This window comes from Ochotona curzoniae, unplaced genomic scaffold (assembly GCF_017591425.1).
Source record: "Ochotona curzoniae isolate NIBS_2020 unplaced genomic scaffold, NIBS_Ocur_1.0 contig_1071, whole genome shotgun sequence".
NCBI lineage: Eukaryota > Metazoa > Chordata > Mammalia > Lagomorpha > Ochotonidae > Ochotona > Ochotona curzoniae.
The window spans coordinates 27464672-27487680 of NW_024464939.1; the positions used below are offsets into that span (position 1 = coordinate 27464672).

The 23009-nt window shown below is 43.8% G+C and overlaps 1 protein-coding gene across 2 annotated transcripts in view; it reads right to left on the reverse strand.

Moving 5' to 3' along the window:
• Nucleotides 1-22639, reverse strand: part of RAB2A (RAB2A, member RAS oncogene family) — a 68347-nt gene extending 45708 nt beyond the window's left edge. The window contains exon 1 of one of the 2 annotated variants that reach the window (XM_040995089.1): nucleotides 22295-22639. In XM_040995089.1, coding sequence (XP_040851023.1) covers nucleotides 22295-22340 — 46 coding nt within the window. In that variant the 5' untranslated portion in view covers nucleotides 22341-22639. The remainder of the gene's footprint in view (nucleotides 1-22294) is intronic. The other variant, XM_040995081.1, reaches the window with a different exon arrangement.
• Nucleotides 22640-23009: the final 370 nt, after the last annotated feature.

Sequence of the window (23009 nt, forward strand, 5' to 3'; positions counted from 1 at the left end):
CAATGAGACTTAGAATGGGAGAAGGGTGGTGGGTTGACTAGGTGGAGAGAGGTTGGACCATAGTGAAACAGGGAGTTCTGGCTCCTGATTCTAGCTTCCTGCTAAGGAGGCAGCAGTAAGGACTCAACTGTTGGGCTGTTGATACCCAAAAATAGCACACAAAGCTCTATGTATTTGAGCTGAAAATCATTACACTAATAGATCATATTAACATACCAGAGTCTAATGAACAGTTAAATATGATAAGCTACTTCCCATCCTCTGAAATTATGCCTTTCTCTTTGATGCCTATACCAAGGAGCTCCTCACTCCAAGATCCAATTCAGAGATTCTTACGTCCTCTATATTCAGTCAAGTATTTGTTTCAGATATTTTATCAATTCCTAAGAAGAACTAATGGGTTAGCCTCCACACACAGACACCAATAATTCAATTAAAGCTTCCATACCTCACCATGTATGCTCTGGATCCTGGTTCCACTGTTTATTAGCCATAACACAGCATGAAGCTTTGAAAGCATCAAGCTTTGAGAATCCTAACACCTTAATGAGCTACTATAAGAAGCAAATAAACAAGTAAATTCACCAAGTACCCTGCACAGTGTTGGTTACCTACATTCAGTCTATAAAATTCCTAGAGTTGTACATTTAGGGCCCATGCATTTTCCATACATATAATATACTTCAGTGAAAATGCAAAAACAAAATGCTCACCTTTCTGATGTACCAATTTGGGTAGGCCTTTCCAATTAGCTAATCAAACTAATTTAAGTGCTGTTGTGAGGCACTGCAGATACATTTAAAATCATAATCAGATGACAGTAAGTCGAGATTTCCGGATAAGCTGGGCAAGCCCGATTCACTCACTGACAGCACCTTTGGCTATGCGGGCAGGTTGCAACCTAATTCAGGGATTTCAGATTTGTTTGTCCACTCCCTCCAATCACACACAACAAACACATCTATTAATTTCAATCATCCTCAAACTCCAAATACACACATCTTCTTGGATACAGCTGACCACTGCCACACAAGCAACCAGTACCATCTAAAAAGCACAATATGTATAAAAGGAAGCAAATTGTTTTAATTAACTATATCATAATGCTTTATTGGTTCTGGTAAAATACGATTTTCAATAGAACAAGACCTCTATTTAGAAGTGATATTTAATCCTACATTCCTAGAAAATAATACATACTAAAAAGCAAGCCTTTTTACCTTTATAACTATCTTACTAGAAAATGCAGTCTAAGTTGTTGACTGGTTTAAAAAATAAAGTTTGTAGTAATGCTGTATCCAACTTTTTTTCATTGCCTCTGGAAGATGGCTGCCTGAGAAAATTAACTGTGTAACTTTGTACAAATCATTTAATCATTTTATACATAATTCTGTAAGTGTACAGTACAGAATTTAATCAGATTATCATTAAATTTCTCATTCTACTAGTTAGCACGCATGAATTATTATTTAAAACTTTAAATTTTTTTTAGTGTTTTCACGGCCTGGAGTTAAAGCTAACATCTGAATATTTGTCTAAATCTAAATGGAGAACAACGAATCCACTCCACTACAAAGATGAAAGCAATAAGAAGAGTCTCTCCTCTTGTAATTTGTAAGTCAGATTCTTGTGCTGGGATACAGCCAGCACAATGTCATCAAGTATGAATGCAACTGAAAACAGACCTGTATTTGAAGAAAGACCAGTCCTTATTTTATAACTGAGCATACTAATTTGAACCACGAAAATAACTTTAGTTGTCTTTAAAAACATAAAGCACACTTGTGGTTTAACTAGATAGGGCTGGTGTTTAAATGCTCTATGTATCATGACCTCTAAGAAGTTAAGAAAGCCACATCTCTGCATGCTTCAGTCAAAGGCAAGACTTCATTCAACAGCTTTAAGACATATCAGTGTTCAGATAAAACAGCTAATTCCATCAGGCTGCTATACAGATCCTCTGAGAAACCCCCATCTAACTAGTACCACTGATAAGACATGCAGAAAGGGCACCTTTTATCAAAATGCCATGCTCCATGTATTTGAAAAATATCTAAATTGAAGATTCATTTTAAAATGAATCTTTGAAACTTAAGATTACTTGAATATCTTCCACAGACAAAACAGTTAAGCACAGCACAAGACCAAACTTTTGTCCAAATCTGATGCTTTCTTTAAATAATTTTCCCTTATTCTCTGGGTTACTAAACAAAAACAAAAACAAAAAGGCCTGAGAATCAAGATGCCAGAATAGGGTAAGGACATGTTTAAATGGACGGAAAAACATTTAATCAGGATGAAGCAGAGAGGACACATTCCAGGAAATAGGAGAGGACAGGACAACAGTAGAAGGGTACCTGGAGACTGACAGACACAGGAAATCAACAGATACAACAGTGTGGTGTTGCAATGACTGATACTCAAGCAGCATTCAGCTATTCAGCAATCTGAACTCCACCAGCAGCCAGAACTCCACCAGCAACCAGGTGGGAAGAGACTTTCACTGGGAGCTTGGGAGGTGAACCCAGACAAACAACTGTCCGTCCTGCTGGTCCGTTTGAATTAACAGGAGCAGAGACAGAGCAGCAGATCCCAGATGGGAAGTGCGAGAACAGGGTAGATTTCATAGCCCAGTCAGCCCCCTAGAGCCAGATTAGGCGTCATTTTGCGTAAGGAGGCAAAGGCAAGGGAAAGGACTGAGCATACGCAGAGCTGGGAGTGAACTCATTTCTGACTCAGTGAACTGCATCAACATGGCATTCTACAGGTTCCACCCAAAACAAGTCTGGGTAGCCCTCACACTTGATGGCCAGCAGATCAAGAACTGTAGTAGTGGTGGTACGTCAGGTGTCATTTTGCACACTGTGGCAATAGCTTTAAGACTGCAGGGACAACAGTGGACTGCACATCTGCTGAGCTCGTGAAAACTCACTGAGTTCCGTACACTGCACTGGTCCAGCAGGAAATAATACTGACTGTGGCATTGTACAAGTCAAAATAGATCCGTGTGGCACCCAGACCTATTGTCCAACAGGTTCCAGCAAGATCAGCACCACCAAAAACCTAACTAGATAGGACACCTGGTCTCTCTTTAATCCTGGGACTTGCTCCAATTGAAGTGGAAGAAAGGTTGTATAGACAACAGTGCAGCTTCAGCATGGTATCACAGGAGGTACAGATTGGTGAGCTAGGAGCTGGGGCTGTGGAGACAGTGGTAGAAATCTAACATAAGAACCCAGACCTGGAATTCGTGGGAGGGAGTGGCACAAGTGGCTGCAAGCAAAAAGTTGTGTACAAACTGCAGTAAGTAAAATCAAAGTATAGACCTGTGGGTGACACAGTTTAGAAACCTGCCCAAGGAGAACACTCTGGTAACCAGAAGTACAATGATCAAGAGCAAAAGAAGAGATAAAAGCACAATGAATATTACTGAACACTCCCCTGCAAAGAAGCAAAACCCTATGCCAACCTCAGAGTTAACTGAGGAAGATATCGAGAAAATGGGGCACACAGAATTCAGAAGACTCATTTTAAAGCTTCTGATCAATAAAGAGAAGCTCATACAAGAGTTCAAAGAATTTAAGGAATATGTTACACTAGCAATAGCAGCAATAAAGCCAATCAAGGCTGATATATCAGAAATGAAGAACACAGTAGAGCAAATTAAAAGTACAGTGGAGAGTCTCCAAAATAGAATGAAGCAAGCAGAAGAAAGAATCTCAGAATTGGAAGATATTTCCTGTCATCAGAGGGAAGCAAACAAAAAGCTGGAAGCAGAGCTGGGTCAGGAAAAAAAAAAGTATTCAAGAATTGAACGACACTATTAAGAGGCCAAATATAAGAGTTATGGGAGTCCCAGAAGGTGCAGAAAGAGAAGCTGGGATTAAAGGTGTATTCAATGAAATAATAAGGGAAAAGTTCCCTAATCTAGAGAAAGAATTGGGAAACAAGATCCAGGAGGGGCACAGAACTCCCAACAGGCTTGATCAAAAGCAATCTTCACCAAGACACATGATCATCAAGCTCTCTTCAATTGAACATAAGGAAATATGCACATGAAAAAAATCAACTGACATATAAAGGAATGCCAATTAAACTCACAGGAGATCTCTCACAGGAAACCCTATAGGCCAGAAGAGAATGGAGTGACATATTCCAGATTCTAAAAGAAAAAAATTGTCGGCCTAGAATAACATACCCAGCAAAGCTTTCTTTTGTCTTTGAAAATGAAATCAAATTCTTCCAGAGTAAAGAAAAGTTAAAAGAATTTGCTTCTTTCAAACCTGCCCTACAAATGATACTTCAAGATATTCTCTTGACAGAGAAGAGGAATAGCACCAAACAAACCAGAGGCAAACGGGAAGAACATCCCAGTAAAATGACAACAGAAGACTAAGTTAATGAACAATCCATTGCTAAGATGACAGGACCAAAGTACCACCCATGTATGTTAAACCCTGAATGTAAATGGCTTAAGCTCAATCAAACGTCATAGATTAGTAGTCTGGATTAAAAAACAAAACCCATCTATTTGTTGTCTAGAAGAGACACATTTCACCAACAAAAATTAGTAGAAACTATATTGCATAGGTTTTGATATTTTCTGCTAGTTTCATTTCTTCAAAACACCACTAGCAGGAAGCTGGATTGGAAGTGGAGCAGTGGGGACTACAATCAGTGTCCACACAGGATGCTGGTGCTAAAGGCAGAAGATCAGGCTGCACCATGTCAGTTCTGATGCATCCTTTTCTTAATCTCAGTCCTGATGCAGCATGATAAGGAAAATAGTATTGATTTATTTACTTATCAGAAAGTAGGGTTACAGAGAGAAAAGGAGAAACACAGAAGCATCTTCCACCCACTGGTTCACTCCCCAATAGGTGGTATAAGCCAGGGCTGGGCCAGACCAAAAACAGGAGTCTTAGTGTTACCTTAGCTTCTTCTGTGTTTCCATCATGGCTGCAGGGGCCCTAACACTGGACCACCTCCCACCACTTTCCCAGGCACACTAGTGGGGAACTGGATCACACGTGGAGCAACAAGGATACACACCAGTTCCCAGGGTGAGATGTTGGCACTGCAGGTGTTATCTTTACTCACCATACTACAAGGCCAGTCTAAGTTTAATCAGTTTTCCCAAGAACTTTTTTCTTTTCTTAACTCCTGGTATTCCAAGTTCTTCAAAAGCATGCATTATATATCTCTTATTTTTTAGTTATTACTAATCTAAAGGTCAGGCTCCATTATTCACCAATCGCATTATATGGAATCCAAGCAGCATTCTAACATTTACACATTTGAAGAAATTTTGTATATGTGAAATATGCACTACTTTATTATACATATTCACAGAGAATAACAGTCAAGTATGCTGACTGTGTGGAGGCAGATATTTAGAAAAGATGATCGAACCAGAAATAGTTTAAATGGCCAATGAGTATTTTCATATTATGACTATATTTTTAGGAAGGTTGAAACTAAAAATTAATAATCCCTAATAACAGCACATTTACACGGAGCTGATCTTGGACCAGGCAATGTTACATGCATTTTATATTATACAAACACACTTTTTAGTTGTACTTAGATTTCTGACTCTGAAGCCATACTGAAGTCAATCATAGCTCTGCCAATCACTATTAACAAATTATCTTCTCAAAGCCTTAGTTCCCTAGGCTGTAAGAAGCAGAGTAATAGTACCTATTTCATAGGCTGATTTTGAGTATTAAATGAGTTAATGGATTACAAATGTTTCACTTTGATTACCAAATACTAAAACATTCAATAAAGAATTCAACAAATGGGCCAGCATGGTAGCCTAGCAGCTAAAGCCCTCACCTTGAACATGCCAGGATCCCATATGGGCACCAGTTCTACTCTCAGTAGCGCTGTTGCCCATCCAGCTCCCTGCTTGTAGCTTGGGAAAGTAGTCAAGGAATGCCCAAGGATGGCCCAAAGCCTGCGTGGAGACCTGCGTGGGAGACCCGGAAGAAGTTCCTGGCTTCTGGCCAGCTCCTGCCATTGTGGTCGCTTGGGGAATGAGTCATGGGACAGAAGGTCTTCCTCTCTGTCTCTCCTTCTCTCTGCATATCTGACCTTGCAATAAAAATATTGCAACATTTATTACTACCATAAATATCATTGTTACTTAAAAAAAAAGAGATTTATTGATTTGAAAGACAATTGTAGAGAGACAGGTAAAGACAGAGAAAGATATCTTCCATCTGCTGGTTCACTCCCCAAACCAGGGCCAGGAGCATGATTGTTGGGCCAGGCCAAAACCAGGAGATGGAACTCCATCTCGGTCTCTCAAGTGGGTGGCAGTGTTCCAAGCATTTGGGCCATCTCTTCTGCTCACCCAGTCACATTTCCAGGGAGTTGGACTGGAAGAGGAGCAACTGAGACTGCAACTGGTATTCATAAGGTATGCTGGAGTCAAAGACATGAGCTTAACCTGATATGCCAAGGTGATGGCCCCTGCTACTTTTACTGAATCTGATTATACTGCTGCAAGCTCCCTAAAAGCAAGAATAATTTTTATTCACATAGATTTCTAACAAAGACTCCTGTGCTTATGAACTGAGGAGAAAGAAACAAATAGGCAAAAAGAGAGGGAAGGAAGGAGGGCTGGAAAGAGTTAGCAGTAGGGTGTTAAATGCTAAGGTAAAGTGAAGAGGTGGAACCACTTAAAGCTGCAGTTATCTCATGTGTAAACAAAGTGCCTTGAGGCTAAGTGCTGACTCATTTACCTTTTCATCCTTCAACTACCTGAATGATGCCTTCGGGCAAGATCCACTAAATATTTGTTCAACAAATAAAGCAGATGCAAAATATTGTATTTTGAGACCTTGTGTAGGTGGTATCTTGGGCATACAAAGAACTAGTTCAAATTACTACACCTTAACACTACTGTTGGGGTTTCCACATTCACCTCACCTTCTTCCTTTACACAGGGCCCGACTCATTATCTCTCAGTGGAGGACTGCTCTGAGAACTGAGTAATTAAATATCAAGTCAATGCCTAGAAATTACAACCACCAGTCACTGAAAATGCAGATTCCCAAGTCCCAACCCAGTGATTCAGTAGATCTTTGACGGGGCCCAAAAACTCCCTCTAGTGATTTTCAGGTAAGGAGTCTGTTTCCATAGAAAACACTGGAGTATTCCATTGATGGTTGTCATCCTTGTCCTAAACTGACCTTTCATGTTTCAAGACTTTTATTTTTAAGATTTTTATTTGAAAGGCAAATTTACAGATAGAAGGAGAGCCACAGAGAGATCTTCCACCTGCTGCTTCACTCCACAAATGACTACAAAGGCTGGACCAGGTATGTCCAAAGTCAGGAGCCTAGAACTCCCAGATCTCCCACAGGGGTGCAAGGGCCCAAGGACTTGGGCTATCATTTACCAGTAACATTAGCAGGGAGCAGGATTGGAACTGGAGCAGCTGGGACTAGCATCAGTGTCCATATTGGATGCTGGCACTCCATGTAAAGACTTAACATTCTGTCACGGCGACAACCCCTCAACACTCTTACAAATTTATGAAAAGTCTATTTTTAAAATCCTAAACTGGGCCTAGTATGGTAGCCTTGTGGCTAAAGTTCTCGCCTTGCATGTGTCAGGATCCCCTATGGGTGCTGGTTCTAATTCCGGCTGCTCCATTTCCCATCCAGCTCCCTGCTGGTGGCCTGGGAAAGCAGTTGGGGATGGCTCAACGCCTTGGGACCCTGCACCCATGAAGGAGACCCAGAAGAAGCTCCTGGCTTCTGGTTTTGGATCAGCTCAGCTCCAGCCACTGCAGCCCCTGGAGAATGAATCAAGGAATGGAAGATCTTCCTCTCGGTCTCTCCTTCTCTCTGTATATCTGACTTTGCAAGAAAAATAAATAAATCTTAAAAAAAACACCTAAACCAAACAATTTAAATTTAAACATATGAAAATGAAACAGAGGTCTGATTTAAACATTAGTAGCTTATTTTACAAACAGAAAATTTTTTCTGCCTAGGATGCCTAACAAATGTTACGCTGCTGAGAAAAAAGCAGCCAAACCTTGTGGGCATTCTGGGCCTGGTTAATGCCAAATCTGTATTAACTATACCAGTGTGTCAGTATACTTGCCTACTCTATTCTACTTTTTTTTTTTTTTTTAAGATGTGTGGGGTGGGTGGGGAGCCCATCACCTTGGCCTCCAGGCAGGGAGCTGCAGATTGTCCATGGAAGGACATCTGGGATGCCAGGGAAGGGGGTCTGGAGACATTGGAGTGGCAACAGCTGAAGGCATATTTGATGGGAAAGAATGATTCTGGAGGATTCCATGGACTGGCTCAGACAGTCATTTGCAGGGAGAAAACAGAGAACATATTTGGGTCAGGCCAAGGCACCTGCCCATGTGGAGAGATATTTGACTGAGCTAATTGAAAAAGCATCATGCAAAAGCTGGCAGTGAGGCAGGAGGTGGTGGTGGAAGAGGTATGGTCTTCCTGACTAGGCTAAGCTACAGAACTGCCCCCAGGTGTCACACCAGGGTTAGACCGTGTCAGGCTGTGCCATAGCACCCACTAGAACATGACAGAACTGGATCTGGGGGCAGAATCTGTAGGGGACATGAGAACTTGCCTCTGTGGGACACAGGGAGCTGGAGGATGGTGATGGGCTTAGCCAGGGTAGACCACGGAGCTTATCTGACTCTTGCAAGACCTGGGGCTAGGAAGAGGCTAGACTGGGATAGGCTATAGCACCCACTAGCACACACAAAGGCCAGGACTGAAGGCAGACTGTTGGCATGCATGAGATCCTGGGTAACTTCCCTGCTAGGTCACAGCTCTCACTGGGGAGCACAAGAGCCTGAGCTGAGGGTGGGCCGGGCCAGGTCAGACAAGGCTACAGGACTTGTCAGCATTTTGAGTTTGGTTTGGGGACAGGCTGAACTGGGCCAGGCCACAGCAACTGCCGGCACATACAACAGCCAGGACAGGGTGCTGGCTGGGCTGTTGGGTTAGGCTACAACACTTACCAGTGAGAGCTGAAACTGCGGACAGGCCATACTGGGCTAGGATGAAGCTTCTGTCAATATGCGCAAGACTTGGGACTGGGAACAGGTCTAGTAAGAGAACTCTAGGGACTCCCTGGGGAGTGTGAAAGCCAGGGTTGTAGATACAAAGAGTGGGGAAAGCTGCAGCACAGAGGCATGCCTTTAGGCTAGGTTTAGGGGCAGGCCTAAATCCAGACTGGACTGGTTTTAACACCTGCTGGTACTAGAGAGCCAGAATGGGCACAGGACAGGACAGGCTGGGCTAGGTTGTTAGAACTCATCTCTGAGAGTTGGAATGGGTATGGGCCAGTTGGGCTAGGTCATAGTATCTGCTGGTGAGTGCCAGGATTTGGGGCTGGCCATGTCTGGCTGGGCAGCAGCACTGTCTGCACAATGGAAGATCCTGGGCTTGGAATGGAGCTGGCAGGGGAACTTGGGGAACTCCCTTGCTAGGCTATAGCACCTGCTAATGAGTGTGAGAGTTGGGGCTGGAGGCAGGCCAGGCCAGGCTGGGCTGCAGCACCTGTTGGCATCTATGTGGGCTTGGTTTGGGGGTGGGTCAGGCTGGGTCAGTCCACAACACACACAGGCCTGAGTGAGAGCCAGGATGCGGGTGCAGGCCAGGCCAGACTGGACTGCAACACATGTCAGTTCACATGAAACTGACAGGCCTGGCTAAGTCAAGCTACACATCTGCTATCAAATGCTGAGAATGGGGGCAAGGCATCTCAGACTAGAATGTAGTACCCCCTGGCAGGCACCAAGATTTAGAGCTGAACTGACTGACGGGGAAACTGTGGGCACTCCTTTGCTAGGCTGTGGTTCCCATTGGTAAGCACAAGAGCAAAAGCTGCTGTGAAGCAGCTGGGCAAGGCAGTAACATCCACTGGCATGCAGGAGGACTGAGTCTGGGAGCAGGGCAGGCTGACCTAAGCTGCAGCACACACTGATGTGAACAAGAACCAGATGGGATATGAAGCGGACATAGCAAGGCTGCAGCACATGCCAGCATACTCAAAAACTGGGGCTGAGGGAAGGCCTGGTGTAAGTTGTTAGGGATCACCCCGACTAGGCTGCAGACCAGCTGGTGTGTATAAAGACCAGGCCTGTGGCAGCTGTGCTGGACTAGGTTGCAGCATCCATCAGTTTGTGTGAGACGGGGAGAGGGACAGAACTGAATAGGCAGCTGTATTCACTGCTATGTGCGCTGGCTGGTACATGTGATGAAATGAACCTTACTGGGACCGGCACAGTAACCTAGTAGCTAAAGTCCTCACCTTGAACGAACTGGCATCCCATATGGGCACCGATTCTAATCCCAGTAGCCCCGCTTCCCATCCAGCTCCCTGTTTGTGGCCTGGGAAAGCAGTCGAGGATGGCCCAAGGCCTTAGGACCCTGCACCCACGTGGGAGACCTGGAGGTAGCTCCTGGCTTCTGGTTTCAGATAGGTTCAGCTTGGACTGTTGTGGCTGCTTGGGGAGTGGATCATCAGAAGATCTCTGTCTCTCCTCCTCTTTGTATATCTGACTTTCCAATAAAAATAAAATAAATATTTAAAAAAAATGAACCTTATCCGCTGGCCAGCACACAAGACTCAAGTCTGAGGTCATCCCCCAGCTGTTTCTTGGGGGATTCTCCAACTACATCACTGGACTGGAACTTGGGTCACAGGGAAAATCACAAAATGTGTCGTTCAACCTTGGAGTATGTTCTCAAGACAGGGCCTCCTGTGGACAGCATGCCCAGATGCACACAGGGCATGACAGCTAACTCAGCTAAGCCCAGAGGATGTCGAGTGCTTTATCAGAGGATGGAAAGCAGAACAGTTTGGCCAGCCTACTGGCCAAGCTTTGCAGCAAGTGTTTGGGTGTGTGGATGCACGCTGAAATGACTTTGTTAGCCAACAGACCTTGGAAATATTTCCTCAACCCTGGGGCAACAAACCTGACAACGTGTCAGAACTATCAAAACCATTCAAAAAAAACACCCTTGGAATACTGTTCCACTGTTCACATCAGGATCTCTAAGATGTCCTCAGATGATCATCTTTCCATTCTCAAATTCTAATATAGTTTGACAGTAAGGAATGGACCCCTCTCTTTCCCTCCCTTGCTGACATAGGAGAAAAAAAATCATTGTAACATCTGTTCCACCTACCTTCCTCCATATTTGGATCCTTCCCACCCTAATGCAGACCCTTAAGGGTGTGTATCCCCTTTAACTATGTAAACAATGTTAAAAAACTAAAGAGCCCAGTGGTGTGAACTAGTGGCTAAGGTCCTCGCCTTGCACCCATGTGGACACCCGGTTCTAATCCCAGCAGCTCCACTTCCCATCCAGCTCCCTGCTTGTGGCCTGGGAAGGCAGTTGAGGATGGCCCAATACTTTGGGACCCTGCACCCGCGTGGGAGACCCAGAAGAAGTTCCTGGTTCCCTGCTTCAGATTAGCGCAGCACTGGCCGGAGTGAATCATCGGATGGAAGATCTTCCTCTCTGTCTCTCCTCTTCTCTGTATATCTGACTTTATAATAAAACTAAATAAATATTAAAAAAAACTCAACTAAAAAAAAACTCAATATAAAAATTTTAAAAAGAAAATTTTTTTCCAGTCATGTTAACAGCCAAATTGAAAAAAAAATGAAAAATATGACAAGTTTCTCAACCCTGGTACAATGATGTCAACAACATCTCAAAATATCAGAACCTCTCAAGAAACACCCCTGGAATATTATTTCCTGTATCGGGATATCTAAGGTGTTTTCAAATGACTGTCCCTGTCCCTGGGTGCCCATGTAGTTTGACAGCAAGGAGTGGTCCCTTTCATTCTGCCCTGCCCAGCACCAGGAGATATTGAAACATTTGTCCCACCCACCTTCCTGCATACTTGCTCCTCTCCACCCTAACTGGAGGCCCACAGGGTGTGTATCCTTCTCAACTATGCAAACAATATGAAGAAGAAAAATTTAAAATGTAAACATGAGTTTTAACTTCACTTTTACTTAAGTCCATTTCCTGAATTTAGGCAATCATTTTTCCTATCAACGTCAATTTATACTCTGTTATAATCCACATAATATATTAATTCTTCTAACCAAACTGGAATTTATCCAGATGGTTCATATGAAATGCAACAAATTCAGAACAGCATCTAACAGTCTGTCCCCTCCAGCTTCCTCATACAGGCTGAGCTTTATGAACACAGTTATTTAATTTGTTAAAAAATGCACTTAGCTGTGAAAACTGCTAGAATTTCTTTACCTTCCTGAAAAACTAACAAATACCACTACTTAGAAGGCAGACACAGAGTTATCGTGCTTTACTGTGTAACTGGTATATCAAGTTGAGTAACACTGAACCTAAGTGATTTTGGACACATGTACTTTCATTCTGTTTTTAGAAATGGCGGAAATTGGTCATGAGATAAGCTAAATATTAATCAATAGATTCATTTGTACTGAAGACTTCTGCAGACCTATAAAACTGTCTCTTATCTAAGGGGGTTCAGAAGAAATAAAGTGAGGGCCTGGAGCAATGGCTAAGTATCTAAATCCTGCCTTGCATGCACTGGGACCCCATATGAGCACTGAATTGTGTCCCCAGCTGCTCTGCTTCCCTTCTAGCTCCCTGCTTATGGCCTGGAAAAACAGTAGATGACCCAAAGCCTTGGAACCCTGTACCCATGGAGAAGACCTGGAAGAAGCTCCTGGCGCCCAGCTTCGGATCAGCTCTGCTTTGGTTGTTGGGCCACTTGGGGAATGAATTTTAGCAACAGAAGATCTTTCTCTCTGTATCTCCTCTCTGTTAATCTTTCCTCCCAATAAAAATAAATCTTAAAAAAAGAGAAAATCAAGGGAGAAGATGGCTGCTGCTTTTATCATTTTCCCACTGAAAATTAGTATAAAAGTAGTCCCCCCATCTTAAAATTTTTCTCAATCACAAGTAGCTCAGGAGGACAGCTGGGACAGAAAAGGATTTGAGTTTCGGATTCAAAAGTTGCTATTTGTTGGTTAACTCATGATCTTGTTTCCTTCAACTCAAGCAATTGCAGATGCAAGTCAGAATAGTGAACAGCTTTTTGTATGCGTGACCCCTTATATATATTTTAAAATGCTCTAAATATTGGGAGAAATATCTCTAATACACTACTGCCAATAAAGAAGTCCTTGGCGGTTTACAAGTAACTGCATATATTATTTAAAGCTCACAAAAATCCTAGTAGATAAGCCAAGCTATTACTGGCTTTTTCTAGATAAGAAAATAAAGATGCTGTTTACCAGGCTTATGGCAAAGAGTAGAGCCATCACACCAATCAAGATATACTATTTACAATCAAAAGTATTATAAAAATTTGCAAGAGTGTTCCTTACTTAAGGTAAAATAACCAGACAACACTTAGAATAATACACTGTTTGCCTCTTATATGTGTAGCAGTTATTGCTAAGGATAGACAGATATGAAAGAACATGGTCCATCAATTCTAATAATGCTGGAGTCAGCACAGCAAGAATACTACTTATATTGATATAGCAACTGCAAAGAAATAAACAAAACAAAATGATGACATTTGAATTCCAAAGACAACTATAAAAAGAGAAAAAATACCCTACATAACTCGGAGCTTCGGTAAATTACCCTATGTGTTGCTTAAGGCACGCATCATGCACGTTTTACAATCAGAAAAGTCAGGAATTTGGATTGTTAATGCACACAAATTAACTGGTAGGAGATACTCTATATTTCCTCCCGGGAATAGGCATCTCTTCAAATGCTTAGGGAATCTGACTATTACTGGTTTCCTGTATGACGCATGTCTCTGTCTCCACCCAAAATTCCATGATGAGTGGCATGGCTGTGACCTGATAATAGAAATAAATCCAAATTCTTCAATGACTGCAATATACACAAACATATTAAGTGCTACTAAAATACAGATTCTGAGGGCAGATATTTAGCGTAGGAGTTATAATACTGGCTAAGACACTCAGAATACAATGAAGTATCTGGACTTGAGTCCTCACCTGGACTACTATTTCTATTATTTGCTTCTTACCCTTTTACAGCATGCAGAATAATGTGCAACGTAAGATGTCTATGCCCTAGTGCCCAGAACCCGTGAATATAGTACTCCACAAAGTACAGAAAGCTTTACAGATGTGGTTCAGAGTAGACTCAGAATGGTTGGCATTGTGGCACAGTAGATTAGGCCATCCAGATGACGGAATCCCATATGGGCACCAATACCAGTCCCAGCCACTCCATTTCAGATCCAGCTCCCTGCTAATGTGCCTGGGAAAATAGCAGAGAAAGGCTCAAGCATGTGGATCCCTGCTACCCACATGGGCGATCCATATGGAGCTCCTGGTTTCTGGCTTTGGACTAACCCAGTCTGGCTGCTGTGGCCATTTAGTCAGTTAACCAGCAGAAGCTCTTTTTCATTGTCTGTGCTTGTCTCTAGAATTCTGTCCTTCAAACAAATAAGTAAATCTTAAAAAAAAAAAAAAAAGTTGACATGAATATGGGAACATTACTCTAAATTATCTAGTAAACCTAGCTTAATTATATAAATTATCTCTACATTTTTATTTTTTGCTCGAGACACAGAAAGACAGACCTGACATCTGCTGGTTTACTTTTCAAATGCACTGCAAAGGCTGGGGCTGGAGCAGGCTGAAGCTGGAAGCCCAGAAACTCATCCTGCAGGGTATGCATCAGAAGGAAGCAGGGATAGGGAGTAGAACAAGACTTGAACCCAGGTACTGTGATATGAGATGCAGCAATCCCAACTGTTGGCTTAAACTTTTTGCCGATACCTGCCACAGTCGCAGATTCTGATCAGAGAGATAGGGGAGTTCTAAGGAGAATTAGTGAGATGGGCCACAAGGACATGACTCCATGTTGCTGACTTTGAGATGCATAAAGCAGAAACTGGCCAAAGCTGTCCCAAGACAACCAGCAGGGAAAGCATTCTCAGTCCCACAGCTTTAATAAACTATACTCTGGAGTGAGCAGCACTCCCCAGGAAGGCACCCAGCCCTGGTAAAAAGCTCTCAGACCCATTATTCATATTAGACTTCTGAACTACCAAACATTTAGATACATTTCTATTGTTTGAACCACTAAATTTGTTTGCTATGGTAGAAATAGAAAATATATACTCTTATGTAAACTCACGTTTACATAACCACGTTTAAACTATGTCTGAAGCAAGGAGGAATGCATTGATCAATGCATACGGCCTTTGCAGAACACACATTCATCATGTTCTGAAGCACTTAACTCTGTGCCAGGCACTATCCTGCCTTCATGGAGGGCGCTGCGGTATGTAGACATCAATCTTTTTCCCTCTTTTCCACCTTGGATTTGGCTAGAAATAGAATAAATGTTTGCTATTCCAGAAATACAGAACAGCTCAACAAAGAGAAATGAGAGAAACCTAACACGATATTAAATTCTGAGGAGGTAGGGGAAAGCAGGGAAAAGAATGAAGCTAGACATCCTATGAACAGGGAGGGCATGGGCACTGGAGTCAGCAAGCCTTTGTTCTACCACTTCATAAAATAATCCGCACCAGATGATATAGCTGCTTCTTCAGCTGTAAAATAGTAACTTAATATGCACCTTAAGAGAGGAAAAGGCAACAAGCCTTTGGTACTGTGCACTACAAAGGAGGGGAGGACTCGTGAGAATCAGCTACTCACACACACTGCCACAAGCTAATCTGATGAAGAATCCCACAGGAACTCACCCTGGATATACCTTACAAGTCATTCAAACACAATGCTAAAAAGTAGAAAATGTGGCAGCAGAAAAAAAGAGTCAATTTAGAAAAATAGGGGCCCTGGCATGATAACCTAGTAGTTAAATCCTCGCCTTACGTCTGCTGGATTCCATATAGGCACAGGTTCATGTCCTGGCTGCTCCACCTCCCATCCCGCTTCCTGCTTGTGGCCTGGGAAGGCAGTGGAGGATGGTCCAAAGCCTTCGGACCCTGCACCTGGGTGACACCTGAAAGAAGCTCTGGGCTCCTGGCTTCAAATCAGTGTAACTCCAGCCATTGTAGCCACTTGGAAAATGAACCAGTGGACAGAAGATCTTACTGTATCTCCTTTTACCTGTATAACTGCCTTTCCAATTATTAACAAACAAACAAGCCATCAATTTAGAAAAACAGGCAAAAATGGTTGACAACTGACCTGTGGAACAATGAATAGGATTACCATTACAATTAATACTTCTTGAAAACAAAGATGTTTAGGATACACAATAGAGCTACAAAAACAGCATCTCTATGAACCAAACCTAAGAGGTTTGAGTTGTAATGCACCACAGGAATTGAAGAGAGGTACGTAGGCAGAAGGAATTTTAGTATGCCTTTGTTAAGCAAAAGTGAATAATAGCAGCTAAAATAGATTATTTTAACCCTTACAAAGAAATACAGCTGCAGAAATCAAATATGAAAGTTTCATGTACAAAATTAAAAGTTAGGAAGGAGACAAGGCTGCAAGACAAGGCACATGGCTACATGTTTTGTAGCAAAGGATATAGCCTCACAGACTGAAGAAATCAGAGAATAACAAAATGCAGCAAGCATAGCTGGACTAGAAGGAGAGGAAGAAACAGCTGAGCTGGCAATACCGGGGTCTGCAAAAGCAAAATCACTGGCTACCGCAGGAAGAGAGCTGCCAAGACAAAATGGAGGGTGGGAAGCTGTGAGGGAGGTAACAGCAAAAAGTTATTTTTATGTTGGACCAGGAAGAGAGTGGAACAAAAAGGCCAAGAGCACAACAACAACAGCAGGGATCTTTCCAGGGATGATGAGGAAGGAGTTTCACCACAGATTACAAAGGGAAAACGAATGAGACCAGGACTAACAGCCTCTGTGGTTCCACATAAAGTCTCAGAAGCAATATAAATATTAAAGGGGAGAATGCATTGAGTAAACTTGGTTAGGAAGAGGCAGAAAATGAAGCACCTAGCCAAAAATTTTGGAAAACTAAAAACATACAAAAAACAGTGATGTAGGTTTGACAGATCATGTAAATTCTAGATGACACTAAAAGTTATGTTTGATATATTTCGACTCTCATTTGATAAATGAAGCAGCTAGCCGCATTTAAGAATCGGCAAAACTAAACAATATATGTCATAGATGTGTAAGTGACTCAATTATGAAGAGAAGCAAAGAAAGCATTGATAAAAAATTCTAGTTGATGATTGAAACCTTGTTGAAAGGGAGAGAGGGGTATCTAATAAGGATGCACATTCCTTTGACACAGTATTTTTTTGTTCTTTAAAATTATGTATATATGATATACTCTTTTAAATATACATTGCATATTTTATCTAAGGAATCTAAGGAAGCTTTTTGGGGTGTCCCCAGGAAGAGGTCTTTCTGCTAAAATTGTAAAGCTCTGGAAAACAAATCTGCATCCTTCCCCAAGACCTCTGGGATTTTGCTCCTCATCTGTCTTATTCTCAGCCTGTCAACCTGAAGTCTTTCATAGGTTTAAATATATACACACATACATGTGCATCTACATGCCAGTCAACCTGATTCTTGCAACCACATATAAGCATCTCTTTCCCTCTTATGACTATTTTAAACTTCCCAATCTTTTTCTTTTCTTTTTAATCCCCAACACTATATGTATTATTGCTTAAAATTAAAAACAAGAAATAGTGGGATGAACCATAAAATAAGAACGCCTCATTTCACCAATATCAATCCAAACAGAGAATTTTAATCTTCAAACCTAACAGCTAAGTGTGTAGCCTTCGAGACTTCAGATATTGTTACGTGCTACACACTTTAGTAACTTACTTACCTTATCCTCCTCATTCAATACTTATCCAACACTGTGGTAAGGCCCTAAAGCCTTCCTACCCATTTCACCAGTACTCCACTTTGCACTTCACTTGACACTGATGGCCACTCCCTCTCCGGGAACTACCTCTAGACTGCAGATGCTATACTGCCTCATATCGAGTCCTGTTTCTTAGTCTCCTATGCTGGTAATACTCTCCACCACCACATCCAAACTTGTTCCAGTAATGAATGACAAGCACTCCATTGCAGGAGGACAATTCGACCAGATGCCCCTTTGTCAACTACTTTGAAAGTGAACTAATACACCAAGATAATTTTCCTCAAACAAACAACAGCTTGCATTTTCTAAATATGTATTTCACTTTGCAACTAACTGGAACTATACTGTGATAACCTCAAAGCAGAAGGATAGGAATAAATGGGGAAGAAATATTAATTTCTATAAGTAGCAACTTAGTTTTATATTATAAAATTTTTTGGCATTTTCCTAAAAAACTACTAATGTCAAAATAATGAAACTGTCAGGTAAGGAAGATTTTACTACATATAATTGGATCCTAAGTCTCCAACCCAGGGCACACTCTCTTGAGTTGCCAACATTTCTTCTTACCCACTGGCAAATCTGTTCTCACTACTTGAATTTCTGCTCAAGCATCATCTCAAGTAAAGATTTATAGCAGCTCCCTCAAGGGCCCATCATTTAACTATTATAAATCTCTGACTGACTAGATACCTTCCCATTTAGGACAAAATTACACACCTTCCTAACAAAATAGAAGATTTAAAGGCAAGTGAGAGTGGGCGCAAAGTGATGGGGGCCTGTTTAAACCCACAGGGAGCAGCACGGTTTACAGCTCTCTTAGAAGAACAGATGACTAGGAGTTAGCCAAGTGTCCTGATGGAACCTCTCTTTTTTTCCTGGTGAGGAGGAGGGGACAAGAAGGGGCACTTCAGACAGAAGGAAACAACCATGTTTGCCCCTCTTTGGTATAGGGTTAAGTGCCAGGAAGGGTTAGTGATGATGTAAAAAATGGTAGGCAAATGACAGTTTTATTAGAATTTTTCTCTCTATTCTTTTTTTTTACTTTTTTTTTAAGATTTATTTATTTATTCAAAAGTCAGATATACAGAGAGGAGGACAGACAGAGAGGAAGATCTTCCGTCCGATGATTCACTCCCCAAGTGACCGAAACGGCCAGTGCTATGCTGATCCGAAGCCAGGATCCAGGAACTTCTTCCGGGTATCCTACACGGGTGCAGGGTTCCAAAGCCTTGGGCCATCCTTGACTGCTTTCCCAGGCCACAAGCAGGGAGCTGGACGGAAAGCAGGGCTACTGGGATTAGAACTGGAGCCCATATGGGATCCCGGGGTGTCCAAGGAGAGGACTTAAGCCGCTGGGCCACGACGCCAGGCCCTCTCCCTCTATTCTTGATACTTATCTGCTTCTCATGGGTCAGGCTTCTTAAATATTTTCATCTACATTTAAATGACATATCTTCCTACACAATTTTTCAGAAACAAGATACTACTAATGAAAAACGTAAAGGCTACATTTTAACTTTATTTGACCTCAAAGCAAGGAAACAGCTCAACAATATCATCATGGCCAGTATCATGATTTCCTTTCTCCTGGGAAGTCAAAAGTATCTCCAGCAGGGCCCGGCGCGGTGGCGCAAGTGGTTAAAGGTCCTCGCCTTGCACGCCCGGGATCCCAGATGGGCCCCGGTTCTAATCCCGGCAGCCCTGCTTCCCTTCCAGCTCCCTGCCTGTGGCCTGGGAAAGCCCAAAGCTTTGGGACCCTGCACCCGCGTGGGAGACCCGGAAGAGGCTCCTGGCTTTGGATCGGCATAGTATCGGCCCATTGCGCTCACTTGGGGAGTGAATCATGGGACGGAAGATCTTCCTCTCTGTCTCTCCTCTCTGTATATCCGCCTTTCCAATAAAAAAATAATAAAAGTAAATCTTTAAAAAAAAAAAGTATCTCCAGCATTTATTCCATTTTATCTCACTATGGGAGGAATGAATGGCTAAGAATGATGGCTTCAAAGGTCAGAGAAAGCAAAAAACAGGAAAAAGGGTGATTTTATCATATGTTTTTCACACTACAACTATAAAAAGAAAAGATGAACCTCACAGTATGGTCTTCACATCATTTCTTAGTGAGAGAGCCCCATTCAGTGTATTTTACAATTATAAATATAGTCTGAAATTAAGGAAACATTGTAATGATTTTGATCAAGGTCAATAAAAATGGGCTAAAACGTTTCAATCAAGTTACTAACTTGTACTCAGGAATATACTGGTTTGGCTCCTCATTCTTTACTGTATAGGCCCTCCCCTTTTTTTTACTAGAGAGTTCGTGAAACAGTCGCACAACATATCTTCTCTCCAGAAGTATAAAACTGAATTTAGACGCCCAGACAAGTATCTATAAAACACCACATTCTGGGTAAAGTGAGAAACACTAATTCAGAAAAGGAACAGTCACTGCCAGTGAGGATAACAGGGTAACTCTGGCACATAATAAAAGCTCAGTACGTCCTCACTCCGCAGGCATGATGGAACTCTCCAAGGGAGAGTTCATGGCAAAAGCTACTCTACGGGGCCCAGCAAAACACACAGAAATCAGCCACTGTTGTCTCACTGGCAGAAGCCAGGTGGGCAACCATAGAAGAGAAGGCTCGAGGAAGTGGACAAAATCTAAAATATGCAGTTCATTGAAGATCCAAATAAAAACACTGAGCGAGGAGAGAAACTGCATCCAGATACCACGTTTCAGGGAGACAAGCCAATAGGAAAGTCTACTGGTAGAACTAGAATGGGGAGAAAGTGGTGCTTTACACAGTCAATCTTAAGTATTCAAAGCCTGAACTAGATTAGAACAGCAGTAATGGCCAGAATTGAGTCCTCCCTTTCAACTGTCTGGGGACAGCTTTTGGAAGGGACAAATTGCAAGAGCACAGAGCACCAACTTTTTAGTACCTCCCTGCACAACACTGTGTTTATCCAATTAAAAAAAAAAAAAGGCAACCTGAAAAATCTAATTGTGAATACTCACTCACTGTTAAGATAGCCAAATGGACACAGTCAGGCCTAGTCATGCTAACAGTTAGTGTGACATCCCTCTGAGCTTAAATCATGACAGCCCAAATCAAATTTTGCCAGAAGGCCTTCAACTCTCCCAAATACGGCATTTGTTAAAGCTGATAAATGTACTATTAACTATATGCAAAACACTGCTTTACACAGAATACAACAGAGAAAATCAGTTTCCATAAATACACACATCAAAACTCTTAGCCAAAAAAAAAAAAAAAATCCCCATATTTATAACACAAAGTTTTTTTTTTCTAGGCAGCAAACAACCCGCTTCCCTAGTTACTTACAAAACCTGCTACATCATTAATGCAAGCACAAGTTGTTGTTGCTTACACTTCCAAAATTGTGCAAAGGGTCCAAAGTTGTGCAAGAGGCACCACTGAAATCAGACACGCGTGTATTAATAGTTGTAACACCTGAACAAGCTTTAGGTTTATTATTAGGTTCCAAGTAATGCCAAAATCACAGGTATTAAAAACTGAATTACGCTGTTTGCTTATCTGTGAAATATGCCAGGATGTCACTTAAAGTCAGAATACTCTAATTTTCTTGATTTCACAAGGACACACGGTCCCCCCTCCCCCCGAAAACTGGCAGCGGTGACCCCGGATGTGACATATCTACAACCTCAGCGTCCTCACTGCAAACGTTAGCACACACCCCAGCTCTGACCGGGCCCTGCAACACTGCTACGAATTCCAGATTACACGTGGCAGAAGTCGACAGAACTGTCTCATGCTTTTCATGCTTTAATGACCCTGAACGGGGTTCCCCAGCTGTCAAATAATGAGATGCGATTTACTCCGACTTGGGAACCTAGTGTTAAATATCATTTAAAAAAAAAAAAGGTTTTCTTCTCAGCTGGCTGCCCCACAGCACGCAGAGCCTAACCCTAGTCCAGGTGGATGCATGCTGGCTGGAGGAGGTGGGAATGGTCAGGAAAATCAGATCCCTGGTCCCTTCACCTTCGCTTCTCCTCCTCCTCCCCGGGGGACCGCGGACGGGGACGCAGGAGGACACGGTGCAGCCTTGCAGGTGGGGCCGTCCCCGCTGTCACACGCCCTCGGCATCGGGCCTCGCAAACGGCCGGCCCCGGTGCAGCGGTGGCCAGGGCGGGGGCCGCGGCCCTCCCCGGGTGCAGGCCTGGCCAGGCCGCGGCCGCTCGCAGTGCCCACGTCACCAGCTCCAGCACTGCGGAAATGGAGCGGCGCGGCCGGGAGGGAGGGAGGCGCCGGGCCGGGTCGGCGCCGGTCGCCGTTTGCCCCGCTCGGGCCGGGCGCAGGGGCTGCCCGCACCGTCCGGCCGTGCCCGGGGGGGCGGGGAGGGCCTCACCTGTGTCGCCGATGATGATGTACTTGAAGAGATAGGCGTACGCCATGGCCGCGGCGGCCGCTCGGTGCCAGGGCACACGGCTCCTCCTCCTGCTACTGCTCCTCCTCCGCGCCCCTCACCCCGGCGCCGCTCAGCCTCGAAACGCCAGGCTCCGCCCGCTGCCGCCGCCGTCGTCGTCGTCGTCAGCCGCCGGGAGTGAAGGGCCGGGAAGGAAGCCGGACAAACTGACACCACGCAGCTCACGGGGAGGACAGCGCCCCGGCCCAGCCCAGCCGAACAATAACAGCCGCCGCGGCGCCTCCGCCCCGCCTCCGCGCCGACCCGGAAGTACTGCGGCCGCCGGAGGAAAGGGGAGGAGCCCCGCACGCCGGCCGCGCCCCGCCGGCCGGAGCCCCGCCCAGCCCCGCCGGAGCCCCGCCCCTCGCCGAGCCGGCCGCGCCCCGTCCACCCGGAGCCCTGCCAGGCCGGTCGCGGGTCGTTCGGTCCGGTTTCAGCCGGCGCCCCGGGCGGCCTGGAGCTGCGGGGGGAGGGGCGGCGGCTGCGGCGTCCGTGGCGGGAAGGCGCAGGTGGCGTTCGGTGCGGGGCAGCTCTGTGGCCCTCGAGGAGGGGGTTGGATGCTGTGGGGAGCAGCTGGCGGAGTGGGAGGAGCGGTGGTGTGTTTTGTTTGCTCCCTGGGCTTCTCGGTACAAATGCCATTCTCAGAGATTGTAAAGTC